Genomic DNA, 16701 nt, shown 5'->3' with positions numbered 1-16701 from the left:
GTGAGGGAAGGACGCGGGCGAGGCGCCCAAGACGTTCGTCTCCCGGGTCGCCGAGCCCTCCGGTTCCCTTTTTCGCCAGGCGCCGCGGCACCGCTGGGGAGGGGGCGGTGCGGGGACGCAGAAGTCGGCGCTAGGAGCCCCGCAACTGTTGCTGCGGGAAGCCGGGCGAGGCTTGGGGAGCTGGAGCTGTGGCTGAGCTCAGCCAGAGCAAAGGGGGCTGGAGAGGGCGCGGAGCAGAGAGGACGAAAGGGGCTGTCGGTGGCTCCAGGAGCCGGCCGCCTGCTCCCGGAGGTCGGCCGAGCATCTGCCCTCGCAGCCCCGCCCCGTCACCGGCTGTGAGCCCCCACCCCAGGTCCCCACCTCCCAGCTCTTTCTTCGGTGCTACCTCCCTCCTCTGATCTCAGGGAACCAGCGTGGCTTCACGGGGTGGTGGGATCTCCCCAAACGCTGGCCCCGTGCCCGGCGGACCCAGCCAGGCTCGAGGCTGGGAGACGAAGAGTGGGCGAAGAAGACCTGGGAGACGCGAGAGCCCCCCCACCCCCTCGCGCCCCGGTGCGCTGGGCCTTGGCGGCCGCACCATCACATTGCTCTGGTCTCCCCGGGCTTCGACCAGGATCCCCGACGGCGGGGAAGGGGAGCCGCAAGCCTCCTGCTGCAGAAAGAGGTTCACGCCTAGGCCTAGGCGGGCAGGGACAGGGCCATGCGAAGGTAAAGTCACCCAGCGGCCAGAACATCCCCAAGGGTGCATCCCATGAGCCATGGAAAGGTCCTGCCGGGTGAGCGAAGGGGGAATTCCTGCCGGGCCCTGACGCTCACCCTCCTGGTCCTAGCCCTGCTCCCCCGGAGGGACTTCGGGGCTCTGTCCCCAACCCTCCAAAACGCACAGCCCTGGCTTCATCCAGGAAATTGAGGAAGGGAACTTGGGGGGTGGGGATCTCCTGCTCTGTCTCAGAGCCCGTCTAGTTTCTGGCTGCGCCAGTCAGCTTCCAAGCTGTTCCTAAACTCGGTACGAGGAATTCGAATATTAACGTGAAGGGGACCCAGTAGACCGAGAACCTGACTCCCGGATTCGCCCTAGGGCAAGACTGGGCTGGTACGGCGCCCACAGCCCCACCTGCCAGGCAAGCTCGGCGCTCCCCACCCGCGGGGCTTGAGGCGATCCCGCTTGGGGGCAGCGGGGATGGGGACCTAGGAGCCGGGGAGGTCCGCAGAGGGCAGCGGCGAGGCGGGGGGCACGGGGTGCGTGGTGCCCAGTTCGACCGCCAGGAGGCGTGGCGCGGGTCCTGGCGTCCGGAGTCGCCGCCGCAGCATCGCAAGTGTCCTTGAGCCGCGGGTGACGAAGGCTCTCGCCGCTCGCGCCCCCTCCTCCCGCGGGGGGAGCCTGATGCCACGTTCCCTATGAATTATTTATCGCTGGCCTAAAAATACCCCGAACTTCACAGCCCGAGTGTAAGAGATTCCCCTGGGGGTCCGAGTGGAATCAGTGGCTAGGGGTGGGGAGTTAGTCTTGCAGGAGGGAGACCTCGGTGCCCGCGCCAGTGGGGGCAAGGTGGAGGGGTGGTCTTCTCCCCTGCCGCCCGGGTTCTCTGGCGTTCGGCAGAAGGGAGACAGGGAAACCCGACGGCAGAGCCGAGGTCGCTTACCCGGTGGGCGGGAAATCCAGACCGGCCGCGTAGCTGGGGTCCCTCGGCTCCTCCGGGAAGCGGCGCGGTTGGTGGGTGGGGCTGACTCCGGGGACCCAGGCTCTCAGCCTGGGGCGCGGCGGGGGGCGGCCCTCAGATGTCTGGCGTGGGAGAGTATGTGCACGTCCGTATGCGGGAGCCTGCCTGGGATTAGGGGAGCAGGGGAAGAGAGAGAAGAGCCCAAAGTATGTGGAGGTGTTCGGGCTGTTCAAGGTGATGCTGATGTCTTGGAAGACTGACCATAGCCTCCCTCTCCCGGGCTTTTTTTTGGGGGGGGGGTCCGAGTGTTCATCAAATATTAACAGCCCCTTTGCGAAAGGTGTGGACTGCAAGTGGGTGGACAGAGGTCTGGAAGGCAACAGTCCAGCGCAGGGCGGGGGCATCCTGAAGTGGGCATGTTCCAGCCACAGGGTGAAGTGACAGGAGCCATCCCAGAGACATCGACGGAGCTCCCCGACCAGAGGTGGTGGTGGGGAAGGGCAACTGGCCTGGAACCAGACCCAGACCCTCCGTGTCCTCACCTGTGTGTCGGGAGCTGCTGCGAGGTACTAAGGCAGGGGCTCTCTGTGGGAGAGGAATTTACCTGGGGCTCTGAAAGTTCTGGAATTTGTCGTGTAGACGAGAGAGGCAGAGGGAAGAGGTCATTGTAGCCCGAGGGAGCAGCAGAGCAAAGGCCTGGAGATGAGGGCAGTGTGGGGCCATCTGGCCACCAGACTGGAGGGAGGAGGAGGTCCACAGAGGGGAGGGCAGTCAGGGTGTGCGGGGCTCTGTCCGTGGGACCAGGGTGTCCGGGCTTCATGTGCGGGTGCCAGGGAGCAGCTGTGCTGTCTGAGGAGGGGTGTAGCGGCCAGAGGACTATTTCTGGCCAGGGGGTCAGGTGGTGGGGGGAGGCGGAGAGGTAGGAGGCCAGGGGGAAACAAGTGGGAGACAGGGTCATGCGGGGGCTCAGGTCTGACCTTCTTGACTTGCCGGGGAGGCTGGATGCCCTGTGGTGCTGAGACTGTGAAGCCTGAGACTCTTGGAATCTTCCCATTGCTCTTTTTCTAAAAAAATGTTTTTTACATTTATTTTTAATTGGAAGATAATTGCTTTACAATGTTGTGTTAGTTTCTGCTGTACACTGAAGAGAATCAGCCATGCGCGTGTACTTAGTTGCTCAGTCACGTCTGACTCTTTGCGACCCCATGGACTGTAGCCCACCAGGCTCCTCTATCCATGGGATTCTCTAGGCAAGAATACTGGACTAGGTTGTCATTTCCTCCTCCAGGGCATCTTCCTGACCCAGAGATCAAACCCCGTGTCTCTTGTGTCTTCTGCATTGGCAGGTGGATTCTTGACCATTGTGCCAATTGGGAAGCCTTTCCCATTGCTCTTTGAAGCTTGGGGACTGCCTTGACTGGGGTCCCTCCATCCACAGGCATTCTGTGGTCACTCCTGGGGAGAGGAAAGACCTTGCCTCTCCTTGCCGATTCCAGCCCTGGAGGACACCTTCCCATCTGAGAGAGTCTCTGGGGGCGGTGCCCACTTGGAGCTGAGGGAGGACCTGGGTCCTTCATCTACAGTCATGAGGCCCGAAAGCAACAAAACGAGAGCCATGTGTAGGCACATTGGAAAAAAGGAAAAAGAAGTGAAATGAATTCTAACACTATATTGTGTCTGAATCAATGTATCTAAAATATTTCTTCAACATGTGATCAATATAAAGATATTAACGAGATATTTTCTTTTTGTAATATGGAGTTTTTGTTATCCAGTGTGTATTTTACACCTACGGCATACCTCAGTTGGGATGAGCCTCATTTAAGGGCCTGATAATCACATGTGGCTGGTGGCTGCTATATTTGACAGCACGGGTCCGGAACTCAGAGCTGGGAGGCAGAAGTGGGGGAGGCTTCAGTCTTCCCAGGGATGGGCAGCTGAGCATAGAGAGCTTGCAGGAGAAGAAAGGAGCCTGACAGTGTCCTGTGCTGGTGTGACTCGAAATCTCTGATTGAAGGTAGCAGTGGACATGGCGGGCTTGTGTCCCTACCCTAGAATCACACTGACATTCTTTTTATTTATTTATTCGGCTGTGCCGGGTCTTAGCTGTGACGCTTGGGGTCTTTGATCTTCGTTGCAGCATTCAGGATCTTTAGTTGCATCATGCGAACCCCTAGTTGTGGCATGTGGGATCTAGTTCCCCAACCGGGGATTGAACCTGGGCCCCCTACATTGGGAGCATAGAATCTTAGCTACTGGACCACCAGGGAAGTCCCTCCAGGCTGACATTCTCAGTGTACCGGGAAACCCTACACAGGGGGAGATTTCAAGGGCACAAGAACAAGTACGGTATTCCTTCCCCTGCCAAAAATCCTGTCTTCTCATTCTGAAATGAAACCTGGCCCAGCCCGGTCACCCTTTGGCCCTCTCGTGTTCAGAAGTTTCATCGGGGAAATGATAGAAATGGAGGGGGTGGCAAAGCTGCGGCCGACGGCCAGCTGGGAGGGAGAGCCGCCTCCCTGGGCACCACTCAGCAGTGTGGCTGTTGGTCCCAATCCAAAGCAGTGATGCTTGTTTCACGAGGATACACATTAGGCCCTTGGGGTGGTTAAAAAAATCCCTCACACCAGCAACGGCCCAGAGAGGCAACTCACATGTGAGATACTGCGGGGATTGCAGGTGACCCCAAGCCCTCAAAAACTCAGTGGGGTCACACTCCTGCTGTGGAAGAGCTGCTACTAATTGAGGCCATGGAGGGAAGAGTAGGGATGTCCAGGGCCCAGGAGGAGGGGGCTTTGTGTGCCAGGCAGGGTTACACAGAGCAGGGTCCTCAGGGATGTTAGATTCAGCTTAGGATGCAGAAGAGGTGTGTGTGTGTATGTGTGTGTGTGTGTGTGTGTGTGTGTGTGTGTGTGTGTGTGTGTGTTACAAGAGTTGCCTTCCTTTACCTGGCTATGGGGCTGTCACCTAGACAATAAGGATGCTAATAACAGTGGGTAGCCCTCTCACTGCTGTGAAGTAGTCCTGTGATTATTGCAGGCAAGAAATCATGGCTCAGAGAGGCTAAGCAACTTCCCCAAGATCACACAGTCAGTGAGTGGCAGAACTGGGACTTGAACTCAGGTCTCCCTGACTCAAATCCATGCACTTGGTACCAGGTTAGCGTTTGATGTGTAGCTTCCTGGGACAGAGCCCAGATGGATAAATTTCAGAGGTCTGGCCTTTCTAGCCGAGCGTGCTCTTCAGCAGCAGAAGGGAAGTCATGAATACCCATCCGGGCCACGGTCTGCCCAGACCCTGGTCTCCAGGCTGCACATGGACACTCAGCTAACCTCTCTGCCTCTTTCTCTGTGTCTGTCTGTGTCTGTCTGCCTCTCTCTGTGGAAGGAGGCTCCTCCCTCTTCTCTTTCATCCTCTGGATGTCTGTCCCTCTGACTCTGGCTTTCGCTTCCTCTGTGTCCTTCTTGTTTTTTCTCCATGCCTCCGTCTCCCTGCCTGTGCCTACCCTGCTCTCTCTGCAGGACCCTCCGGTGGACATGGGTGTGGCCCTGGGCCTGGCCCTGCTGCTTACCTCACTCCTCGGGGCCTGGGCAGGGCTGGGCCCTGGGCAGGGAGAGCAGACTGTGACGGTGGCCGTGGTGTTTGGGAGCTCGGGGTCCCCGCAGGCCCAGGCCCGTACCCGCTTCACCCCCCAGAGCTTCCTGGACTTGCCCCTGGAGATCCAGCCACTGACCATGGGGGTCAACAACACCAACCCCAGCAGTCTTCTCACCCAGATCTGCGGGCTCCTGGGTGCTGCCCGGGTCCATGGCATCGTCTTTGAGGACAACGTGGGCACCGAAGCCGTGGCCCAGATCCTGGACTTCATCTCCTCCCAGACCCACGTGCCGATCCTCAGCATCAGTGGGGGCTCTGCTGTGGTCCTCACCCCCAAGGTGCCCATTCAAAGTCACGTCTCCCCATCCCTTGAGCTTGGAGCCAGGCTGGGGCTGGGAGTGTGGGCTGAGTCTGGGCCAGAGAGATGCTTGGGTCCCGGGAAGGTGGGATTGGGTGGGCCCAGCAAGGATGTGGGGACTGAGAGAGACATGGGTGAGGGAGGGGAAGGCTGTGGGAATGATGGTCCTATGTTCTGGAAGATAAACTTTCTGAGCTGCTTTCACATTTGTGATTGGATGAGGGGTGAGCAGGTGAAAAACCCACCTCTGGTTCTGAGACAGCCCTGGCTCGCCTTTTCCCTGTTTTTCTGGCCTTCCTTGGTCAGGCTCCAGGCCCCAGCTCGAAGGACCAGGCTGGGCATGGGATCTGAAGTAGCCAGGCTAGAACTTGTGGGGCAGGTCACTCTCTGAGACCTGGGGGAGGCATACTCTCGCTGTCTGTCCCGGGGGGAGAAAGTTCTAAACACACATTCACCTGTAGTCACAGCTGGGATCAGCGTCCGGAAAAAAACACGAGGTGCCACGAGGGAGTCCAATAGGGCCCCTCCTGGGTCGGGGGCTGGTCAGAGAAGAAGGTCTCTTAAAAAGTGACACCTAAGCTGAGACCTGGAGGATGAAGGGGATTGACAAGTTGTGTGTGGGGGGTGGAGTGGGAGTGAGTGTCCTAGGCCAAGAGAGTAGTTCTAGGCAGTTTACAGTAGTGCAAATGTTCGGAGGCGAGAAGGAGCAGAGTGTATAAGGAACAGAGAGAAGCCTGGAGACGGAGGTGAGGTCCCAACTACATGGGAAGATATTTGGGTTTTACCCTAAGAAAGTGAGGAGCTGAAGGTGTTGAGGGGAGAGACTGATCTATTTGCCCGTCTTTTATGCTTATATTTTTATTATGGGGAATTTTGAGCATACATAAAAATAGAAGAGTTCAATGATCCCATTTAACCCCCAGGCCAACCAGGCCTTATCCTTACTCCCACCCACTTTCCCTTCTTCTGTATTATTTTGAAGCAAAACCCAGATGCAATATTTATCTCATCCATAAATACCTCAGTACACAACTCTAGATGATAGTTCTTTACAAAGTAATAAAACCACCATACATCATCCCATCTAAAACACAATAAAAATCCCTTAACAGCAGAACACATCCAGGCAGTGTTCAAATCTTCCCCCATTGTCTCATAAACATCATAAATGTGTATGTTAAAGTCTGTTGACTTGAAGCAGGAGCCAAACTAGTGTCCCACGTAGCGATTGGTTGGTACCACTTCCAAGTCTCCGTCTCAAGTCTCCTCTTCCATCTCTCTCTTTTTTCCTTGTAAATTTGTTTGTTGAAGGAACTGGTTTGCTTGTCTTATAGGGTTTTCATGGAGTTGCTTTTTTAAAAGATTGGGACAGTCGCAGTGTGGTGAAATCATGGTGGGGCAGAGTGGCAGCAGGGACCCTACAGCTTGGAGAGGACTGCCCTAGTCCAGGCTAGATCTGGCAGGGCCAGGGTGCTTTGTGGTGGCCGAGGCAGGGGAGAGAAGGAACTTTCTCACCGCCAGGGCTCTGTAGAGGACGAAGCTTTCCCAGTTGCCTCTGGGCCTGACATTATCTCTCAGCACAGGTGACTCTCCACTCTCACAGTGCTGTAGAAAAATACAGACGCCCAGTGTGCTGTTTCTGAGATGCCCATTCAGTTTGGCGGGACTAGAGGGCTCTAGAGTCATCTGAAGAGTTTGTTGAAATACAAATCCCTGGGCGCCATCCTTAGAGAGTCTGCCCCAGCAGGTGTGCATTGCACCCCGAAAATTTACATTTCCTACAAGCGCCGAGGTGACGCTGCTACTGCCAGTCTGCGGTCCAGACTTGGTCAGGCACCAGAGTTTTAAAAATACTCTCCAGGGGATTCTCCTGGACAGCAGGGGCTGGGAACCACGCGCGGGACCCGAGGGAGGGATGAAGGGCATAGCAGGGATAGGGGCCGCAGGGGCGCCCAGCATCTTGCGATGCAGGGGCGTGGGGGCGGGGTTAACCGAGGGGCGGGGCACGACCGGCCCCGCCCCGCTCAGGCCCCGCCCCCGCCCCGCAGGAGCCGGGCTCCGCCTTCCTGCAGCTGGGCGTGTCCCTGGAGCAGCAGCTGCAGGTGCTGTTCAAGGTGCTGGAGGAGTACGACTGGAGCGCCTTCGCCGTGATCACCAGCCTGCACCCCGGCCACGCGCTCTTCCTCGAAGGCGTGCGCGCCGTCGCCGACGCCAGCTACCTGAGCTGGCGGCTGCTGGACGTGCTCACGCTGGAGCTGGGCCCCGGCGGGGCGCGCGCGCACACCCAGCGCCTGCTGCGCCAGCTCGACGCTCCGGTGCTGGTGGCCTACTGCTCGCGCGAGGAGGCCGAGGTGCTCTTCGCCGAGGCGGCGCAGGCTGGCCTGGTGGGGCCCGGGCACGTGTGGCTGGTGCCCAGCCTGGCTCTGGGCAGCACCGACATGCCCCCTGCCGTCTTCCCCGTGGGCCTCATCAGTGTCGTCACTGAGAGCTGGCGCCTCAGCCTGCGCCAGAAGGTCCGAGACGGCGTGGCCATCCTGGCCCTGGGCGCCCACGGCTACCGGCGCCAGCACGGCGCCCTGCCCGCCCCTGCTGGGGACTGCCGCACCCACCCCGGGCCCCTCAGCCCTGCCCGGGAGGCCTTCTACAGGTAGGCACCTGCCCAGGGCATGGGAGTGAGGGGGTGCTTCAAGGCCCGAGGTGGCAGGGAGTTTGGGCTTGCCTGTGACACCTCCCACTAGCTGTGTGACCTGGGGCCGAGTAACCTCACCTCCCTGGGCCTTAGTTTTTCATCTGAGAAAAGAGCGGGGTGTGAGAATGTGGTGAGGACTCCGGGGGTCAACATAAGGAACAGTAGTAAATACACAAATGCTACCAGGTGGTGGTGGTGAGCAGAGAGGTGGTGGGGGAGGGTACATCCGGCCCTGGGCTGGGCGGTAGGCAGGGCTCAGGGGACACTGGCTTCTCCCCTCCTCGCAGGCACCTACTCAATGTCTCCTGGGAGGGCCGGGACTTTTCCTTCAGCCCTGGTGGGTACCTGGTCCAGCCCACCATGGTGGTGATTGCCCTCAACCGGCACCGCCTCTGGGAGATGGTGAGAAGGGGGTGAGCCCAGGGGCCCTCGGTATCCTTTCATTGTGTCCCCTCTCCTTGCCCCTCAGCTGAGTCCCATCTGCCTCTTATCCAGCCCCTCATCCTTCAGTCTCAGCTGAAACATCTCCACTGAGAAGCCTTCCAGGTCCCCCTGGGTGGGTGAGGCACCTCTGCTCTGGGCTCCCACACCACTCTGGCCTCCCTCCACTATAGAACTTATTAAGCACTCTTATTACATAGTCCTGCCCTTGGAGGAGTAACTCACGGCTGTGTTGGCTAGATGGATGGAAAAAAAATAGACTGTGGGGAGATCCTTGCTTATGAAAGAAGGTTTGCAAAGCATTATGGGAGTAGAGAGGAGGGGCAGAAATTGATTCTGCCTTCAAAGGAGGAAACTGGACAAGTTTTCCCAGAAGTTGGAACATTTGGTCTGGGCTATAGACGGTTGAGTAGGAGCCCACAAGTAAGGGATACTGGTCTTGTATAGACCAAGGGGAAGAAGAATGTGGAGCATTTTTAATCGATGTGTTCAGGGGTGTGGAGGATGGGGTGATGGAGAGAAGTTGAACCTGAGTGTGAAGGGTATTTAGTGCTGGGCTAAGGACTTTGTGTGAGGGTCCAGGGAATGAGTGTGGAGAGAAAGGCTCAGGTCTGGGCTTTAGGAAGACTCCTTTGGCCAGCAGCAATGTGGAAGCTGGGCTGGAAAGTGTGAGGACCAGAGGCCCGGGAGGCTTCAGGGAGGTCTTCCCTTCTGGGCGTGCCCAGCCCTTTGTCCTGACGCTCCTGTTCTCCAAACTCTCTCGCCCCAGGCCCTGCTCTGGCCTGTCCCATGTGACCCTAGGAGTGGTGGGGGGATTCTTGGTCCTGGCAGGCCCCCCCACAGAAGCCATACCTACAGGATGGGTACAGTAGGGCTGAAGGTCCTAGGCTGAAGCCGGTCACCCTCTGCAGGTGGGGCGCTGGGATCACGGCGTCCTCCAGATGAAGTACCCCGTGTGGCCTCGGTACAGTGCCTCCCTGCAGCCTGTGATGGACAGTCGGCACCTGACAGTGGCCACGCTGGAGGAGCGACCCTTTGTCATCGTGGAGAGTCCCGATCCTGGCACAGGCGGCTGCGTGCCCAACACCGTGCCCTGCCGCCGGCAGAGCAACCACACCTTCAGGTCTGCCAGAACACACGGGGGTGGGGGGGGGCGATGTTAGCTGTGCACCCCTGAGTGATGGCGGGAGAGTGTGTGTCTTATGCTCGGGAATGGGGGCAGGGTCCGCATGCCAGGCTGAAAGAGCCACTGGCTCTGACCCCGGGTGGTCTTCTTGGTGGCAGCAGCGGTGATGCGGCCCCCTACACCAAGCTTTGCTGTAAGGGCTTCTGCATCGACATCCTCAAGAAGCTGGCCAAGGTGGTCAGGTTCTCCTATGACCTGTACCTGGTGACCAATGGCAAGCATGGCAAGAGGGTGCGCGGAGTGTGGAACGGCATGATTGGGGAGGTAGGCCCGCCCCCAGGGTGCCCGAGCCCACCTACCTGCCCTGCCTGTCGCCCCGGGCCCCTGCTCCCCGCCCCGACATCTGTCAGCCACCCCCAGATAGTCCCTTAGGTGTTTCCTCCTGTGCTGGGGATCCATTGGGGTGAGATCCAGGCCCAGCTCCCAAGGGTCTCCAAGCTGGCACGGGGACTGTGTTGGCACCAGTGATGACTGCAGGGGTGCAGCTCTGAGGACTCGGGTGGAGGGTGCTGGCCGAGGAGCCAGGAGGGGAGCGAGAACCCCTCCTCCGATCTGGGCCTGACCCTCAGGTGTACTACAAGCGTGCGGACATGGCCATCGGCTCCCTCACCATCAACGAGGAGCGCTCCGAGATTGTGGACTTCTCCGTGCCCTTCGTGGAGACGGGCATCAGCGTGATGGTGGCCCGCAGCAACGGCACTGTCTCCCCCTCGGCCTTCCTGGGTGCGGCTCTGGGTGGGGAGGGGGCGAGGGTGCTGCGGAGGGACCCCCACGTGGATGTATGGAGCCTGGGGTGGGCCCTTGGAGGGCAAACATTGGGTGACAGGACCCTGTCGCCGGGCAGATGGAGAGGGGAGACCAAGGCTTGCTGGGGAGCCTGGTCTCCCCAGGGGTGGCATCTCCCCTGGGGCTCCGCTGCTCTGAGAGTCAGAGACTCCCTTGGCTCCGTCCAAGGGGCTGGTGACCAAGCGGACCCACCTGTCTGCACCCAGGCCTCCTCTGAGCCGCCTCCCTCTGTTCCCAGAGCCCTACAGCCCTGCCGTGTGGGTCATGATGTTCGTCATGTGTCTCACGGTCGTGGCCATCACTGTCTTCATGTTCGAGTACTTCAGCCCCGTCAGCTACAACCGGAACCTCACCAGCGGCAAGAGTAAGCTCCCACTCGGGCCTGGGAGGAGGGAGCAGGCTTAGAGCTTCCTGGAGGGGTGGGCTCAGGGCTACGGGTGGAGGGGTGAGGGTGGTTAGAGGGTGAGAGGATGGGGGAGTGGAGTGGGGGGAGCCTTTCAGAGAATGCCCCCTAGGTGGGGTTCCCGGCCTTCAGACAACACGCAGGGGACCCGTCAGATGCATGAGAGGGAGGAGCAAAGTGAGTTGTGCTCTGGGCTGGGGATGGCTAGGGATGGGGTTAGTGGAGACAGGAGCCGTGGCCTCAGGTGGGCTGGACCTGATGCCCTCTGTGCTGGGCAAGAGGAGCCCCAGCGTCTGCCCTCTTGCCCCCCAGGGTCGGGGGGCCCGTCCTTCACCATCGGCAAGTCCGTGTGGCTGCTCTGGGCGCTGGTCTTCAACAACTCGGTGCCCATTGAGAACCCCCGGGGGACCACCAGCAAGATCATGGTGCTGGTGTGGGCCTTCTTTGCCGTCATCTTCCTCGCCAGCTACACTGCCAACCTGGCCGCCTTCATGATCCAGGAGCAGTACATTGACACCGTGTCCGGCCTCAGTGATAAGAAGGTTCTGGAACCCCTGCTGTTGGAGGGGGGCAGGGCGGGGGATGCCGTGGGCAGATAGGGGCAGGGCTTGGTGGGACACAGGACAGCTGGAATCAGCAGAACTGGAGGCGGGAGCAGGAAGAAGCCAGGGAGCCTAGGGAGGGGAGAAATGGCTTAAGTCCACTTAGTATGTCTTGAGTGCATCTTTCCTTGTCCTGGCCTCCGTGTCCTCGTTTGGAGGACACAGGCATGGCACTGCTGCTGCTGCTGCTAAGTTGCTTCAGTCGTGTCCGACTCTGTGTGACCCCATAGACGGCAGCCCACCAGGCTCCCCCGTCCCTGGGATTCTCCAGGCAAGAACACTGGAGTGGGTTGCCATTTCCCTCTCCAATGCATGAAAGTGAAAAGTGAAAGTGAAGTCGCTCAGTTGTGTCCGACTCAGCGACCCCATGGACTGCAGCCTACCAGGCTCTTCCGTCCATGGCATCTTCCAGGCAAGAGTACCGGAGTGGGATGCCACTGCCTTCTCCAAGGCCTGGCACAGTCTCTAAGACAGCTCTGCCATTCCTGTGCGAGTCCAGGCTACGGGGATGGGGTTGGGGGTGTTGGTGCCTGGAAGGTCGGAGGAAGGGTTAGGAATGCCGACAGCCACCTTCTGCCCGCAGTTCCAGCGGCCACAGGATCAGTACCCGCCCTTCCGCTTTGGCACGGTGCCCAACGGCAGCACGGAGCGGAACATCCGCAGCAACTACCGTGACATGCACACCCACATGGTCAAGTTCAACCAGCGCTCTGTGGAGGATGCGCTGACCAGCCTCAAGATGGGGTGGGTCTGCAGTCCTGCACCCACCCTCTGTCTCTACCCACGTGTCTCCCCGAGAGACCCAAGGTGGGGATGGTGAGACTGGGTTGCCCTGTAGGACTCCTGGGGAGGGGCAGAGTGAGACAAAAATGGGCACCCACCAGAGCCCAGGGACACAGCTGTGGTACTGACCAGGGTTCAGCCTTGCCCCCAAGTGTTGGTTATGACCTTCTTAGGGTCTTTAGGGGCCCAGAAGGCAGAGAGGGCATGTCCTCCAGGGGCAGAGAGCCCCCTGGCCTCTCTGAAGGGGGAGGTAGGGTTCCCAAGCTGTGGCAGGGGGCTTCTCTGCATCCAGGACCCCAGGGAAGAGAAGGCTCTACCCACCCCACCCCCGGGTTCGGTGCCCCTCACCTTGCTTGATCGCCAGCCTGAGGGCTCAGCCTGTCCCCCAGGAAGCTGGATGCCTTCATCTACGACGCTGCTGTCCTCAACTACATGGCTGGCAAGGATGAAGGCTGCAAGCTGGTCACCATCGGCTCTGGCAAGGTCTTTGCCACCACTGGCTATGGCATCGCCATGCAGAAGGACTCCCACTGGAAGCGGGCCATAGACCTTGCACTCCTACAGTTCCTGGGAGACGGTGGGTGCAGCTGCTGGTGGGGGCTGGGGTGGGTCCCACGTGGTTGACAAAGCCCGTGGTTGGGACAGCTGCCTGGTGGCTGGTCAGCATCTCCACTGCTGTTCTCTGAGTGCCCAGTGCCTGTGGGCAGGGACAGAGGCTCTGGGGGTGGGAGGCTGGCACAGTAGTTGTGTGGGGGCATTAAGAAAAACTGGAGGGGGACCTGGAGAGGGATGAGTTGGCCAGGAGGGAGCAGGAAATAGTTGTGGAATCCTTGAAGGAGGGAGCTCAGGCCACACAGCGGGGGCTGAGGTGGGGTGTCTGAACTCCTTTACTTTTTCCCAAGACCCCTCTCCTCCATTTCCATCTTTTTTTTTTTTTAACAACAGCTATCTTTTATTTATTAATTTATTTTGGCTGCGCCTTGGGACATGCGAGATCTTAGTTCCCTGACCGGGGATTGAACCTGTGCCCCCTGCAGTGGAAGCTTGGAGTCCTAACCACTGGACAGTCAGGGAATTCTCTCCATTTTCATCTTGAGATGACTTGGGAGTGGTGCCAAGAGCCAGCCTAATACCAGAGCCCTGGCCCAGGCTGGCCTTGGTACCGAGAGCTCACACCTGTGAGCAGTCCAGCTGGGCTGCTCCGAGACCCAGAGAGAGCTCTAAATTTAGAGTCCCAGTTAGATAAAGAAACTGGTTTTCCATCATTGCTGCAGAGTAATGCGAGTGATAAGAGTGAAGGTGTTTGCAGCCTCCCTGGAGGCCTAGGTCTTTTGTCTCTGTGTGCCCAGCTCCATGCCTGGCATGCAGGTGATCAATAAGTCTTTGATGAATAAATGAATGATAACATTTACCCAGTCAACAAGCCTTTACTGGGCATGTGGGAGGTGAGCGTGTCAGAGGCTGGCATTGCACCCCCCCAGGTCCCACTTGGCCCTTCTCCCTCCTGCTTATTGACACCCTTTCCCCCCTCCTCCCCTGTATGGCTGATCCCTGTGTAGTCCTACAGGTGGGTGGTACCCTGGCCCCAGACCCCGCCTCACTTCAGGCGTAGGTGAGCGCTGGAAGCATCCTCCCTGAGCCAGGTGTGCACCCCCCACCCCCAGGGGAGACCCAGAAGCTGGAGACGGTGTGGCTCTCGGGGATCTGCCAGAATGAGAAGAACGAGGTGATGAGCAGCAAGCTGGACATCGACAACATGGCGGGTGTCTTCTACATGTTGCTTGTGGCCATGGGGCTGGCCCTGCTGGTCTTCGCCTGGGAGCACCTGGTCTACTGGAAGCTGCGCCACTCCATGCCCAACACATCCCGGCTGGACTTCCTGCTGGCTTTCAGCAGGGTGGGTGCCCGTCCACCCTCGCCAGGCCCCAGCTGTAGGGGCACCAACCCAGCTGGCCCCTGGCCCCATTTACAGATGTAAAATCTGAGGTCGGGAGAGGTGGCATGGCCTGCCAGCATCACGCAGCAGATGAGGGGCAGAGCCCTTCTCCAACAGGCAGGGCAGGACTTTGGAGCCAGACTGACCTGGGTTCGAGTCCTCACTGCCATTTACAAGCGGTGTGAGTTTAGGGGGAGTTCATCTCTTGGCGCCTCAGAGCTCCTCTGTAAATGCTCCCGGCGGGACATAAGAGGCGTCTAACAAATGTTAGCTTCTTCCTGGGACTTGAAGATGCCTGAGTTGATGGTTTCCACCTGGGCGAGGGGCGTGGGGCGGGGGGCGTGCAGCGTGGGGCGGCCCGGAGGGCAGGGCGCGGCTCACGGCGGGTCTGTCCCCTCCCTCCGCCCAGGGCATCTACAGCTGCTTCAGCGGCGTGCAGAGCCTGGCCAGCCCCGCGCGCCCGCCCAGCCCCGACTTCACCGCCGGCTCGGCCCAGGCCAGCGTGCTAAAGATGCTGCAGGCGGCGCGCGACATGGTGACCACGGCAGGGGTGAGCAGCTCCCTGGACCGCGCCACGCGCACCATTGAGAGCTGGGGCGGCGGCCGCCCTGCGCCCCCGCCGCCCGCCTGCCCCGGCCCGCGGCCGCCCACCCCGGGTCCTCCCCGCGAGCCGAGCCCCACGGGCTGGAGGCCGCCGGGCGGGGGCCGCGCCGCGCTGGGGCGCAGAGCCGCGCAGCCCTCGGGCCGCCCCCCGACGCCCAGGCCCGCCCTCCCCGACGTCTCCAGGGCGTCGGGCCGGCGGGCCTGGGAGGCGCGGTGGCCGCTGCGGCCCGGGCGCCGCGGGCGGCGATTCTCGGCCTCCGAGCGGCGTGCGCTCCCGGAGCGTCCCCTGTCGCCCGAGCGCGGCCACTACAGCTCCTTCCCTCGCGCCGACCGGTCCGGACGCCCCTTCCTGCCGCTCTTCCCGGAGCCCCCGGAGCCCGAGGACCTGCCGCTGCTCGGGCCGGAGCAGCTGGCCCGGCGGGAGGCCCTCCTGCGCGAGGCCTGGGCCCGAGGGTCGCGCCCGCGCCATGCTTCCCTGTCCAGCTCGGTGGCCGAAGCCTTCACTCGGCCCAGTTCCGGGCCCGCCCGGTGTGTCCGCCCAGGCTGCGGGCGCTTGATACCGGCCCAGTCCATGCGGCTGCCATCTTACCGAGAGGCCTGCCAGGAGGGGCTGTGGGCCGGGCCCCTCGCCTGGCCGCACAGACAGCACGCCTGCCTCCATGCCCATGCCCACCTGCCGCTTTGCTGGGGGATTGTCTGCCCTCACCTCCCACCCTGTGCTGCCCACGGCCCCTGGCTCCCCGGGGCCTGGGGGCCCCCGGGGCACAGGGACAGGACCCTGGGGCTGAGTCCAGAATACAGCGACAGTGGGGAACTGGAAGGGGTCAGCAGGGCGGCCTATGGGACGCACGGCTTTCCACGGCCTTGCACCTGGAGGCGGATCTCCAGCTTGGAGTCAGAAGTGTGAGGGCTCAGGTCCTCCGGTTCCTGTTCAGCTGGATCCTCTGCCTGGCGCTGCCAGCAGTTAGCGGGCAGGTGGTCTCTGGCTTTCCTGGCTTCTGTCTTGAAATCCAACCGAGTGACAGATGATATCTTCATGGTCAGCTCAGTGACCTCAGCGACCGCAGTCCTGTGGCAGGTTGGGCTTCTGCTACCTTCTTATGCAAATCCCTTCCCACCTGGCCTGGAGTCATGGAGGGAGCAGCGGGGTCTCCCTCCCCTGCCATGAGCTGGACCCTGGTTGTGGCTGCTGGGGGCTTGGTGTGGGAGGCATGGAAGCTGGAACTTGGGGTTGGGACAGGGCTGTTGTGTGTCTTGTTCCACCTGGCTGGAGATTTTTTTTTTTTTTTTTTTGCCGAGTGCTGGAACATTAAACCAATCTTTTACAACCCACTGGCCCTGCCTGCCTCATTCTGCATCCCCGGAGGGGGACACACAGCAGCCTTTAGGTGACAGGAGCATCATGGGAGTATTCCAGGTGAGGTGCCTGCCTACAGCAGGTGGGCAGCTCCTTTGGTGGGAGTACCCAGGAAGCGAGGCTGAGTGAAGACTCCAGGCAGAAGCCACTTGGATTTCAGTGTCAGCTCCCTCCCACCCTGGTGCCAAAAGTGACAAATGTGCTCAGCAGGGGGCTCTGGTGGTTGATGGATGGTGTTCATCCTTCAGTGTCCTTGAAAACAAGGGCTCATGCCAGGGGCTGTGGGTGCCCTGCCCTAC

General features: G+C 60.2%; 1 protein-coding gene across 1 annotated transcript; it reads left to right on the top strand.

The window, feature by feature from the left end:
* The first annotated feature begins 5197 nt into the window (after positions 1 to 5197).
* On the top strand, positions 5198 to 15952 carry GRIN2C (glutamate ionotropic receptor NMDA type subunit 2C). The gene is made up of 12 exons (XM_081581420.1): positions 5198 to 5596; positions 7665 to 8263; positions 8593 to 8707; positions 9658 to 9869; positions 10031 to 10196; positions 10502 to 10655; positions 10957 to 11082; positions 11434 to 11663; positions 12307 to 12467; positions 12896 to 13083; positions 14171 to 14403; positions 14852 to 15952. The coding sequence occupies exons 1-12, from the start codon at positions 5198 to 5200 to the stop codon at positions 15950 to 15952; spliced, it is 3684 nt and encodes a 1227-aa protein (XP_081437546.1).
* The last annotated feature ends 749 nt before the right edge of the window (positions 15953 to 16701 follow it).

Source organism: Giraffa tippelskirchi, chromosome 3, assembly GCF_054371585.1.
Source record: "Giraffa tippelskirchi isolate mGirTip1 chromosome 3, T2T-mGirTip1v1.2.pri, whole genome shotgun sequence".
NCBI classification, from domain to species: Eukaryota; Metazoa; Chordata; class Mammalia; order Artiodactyla; family Giraffidae; genus Giraffa; species Giraffa tippelskirchi.
Note: the sequence above shows the minus strand (reverse complement) of the source record. Positions and strands in the feature narration are given on the sequence as shown.

What these genes read in the sequence shown, in the direction of transcription:
- GRIN2C (XM_081581420.1), top strand. Translation starts at nt 5,198, where the DNA reads ATGGGTGTGGCCCTGGGCCTGGCCCTGCTGCTTACCTCACTCCTCGGG. An exon ending in CTGTGGTCCTCACCCCCAAG is followed by an intron (nt 5,597 to 7,664) that starts GTGCCCATTCAA and finishes CCCGCCCCGCAG; the next exon opens with GAGCCGGGCTCCGCCTTCCT. An exon ending in CAGAGCAACCACACCTTCAG is followed by an intron (nt 9,870 to 10,030) that starts GTCTGCCAGAAC and finishes TCTTGGTGGCAG; the next exon opens with CAGCGGTGATGCGGCCCCCT.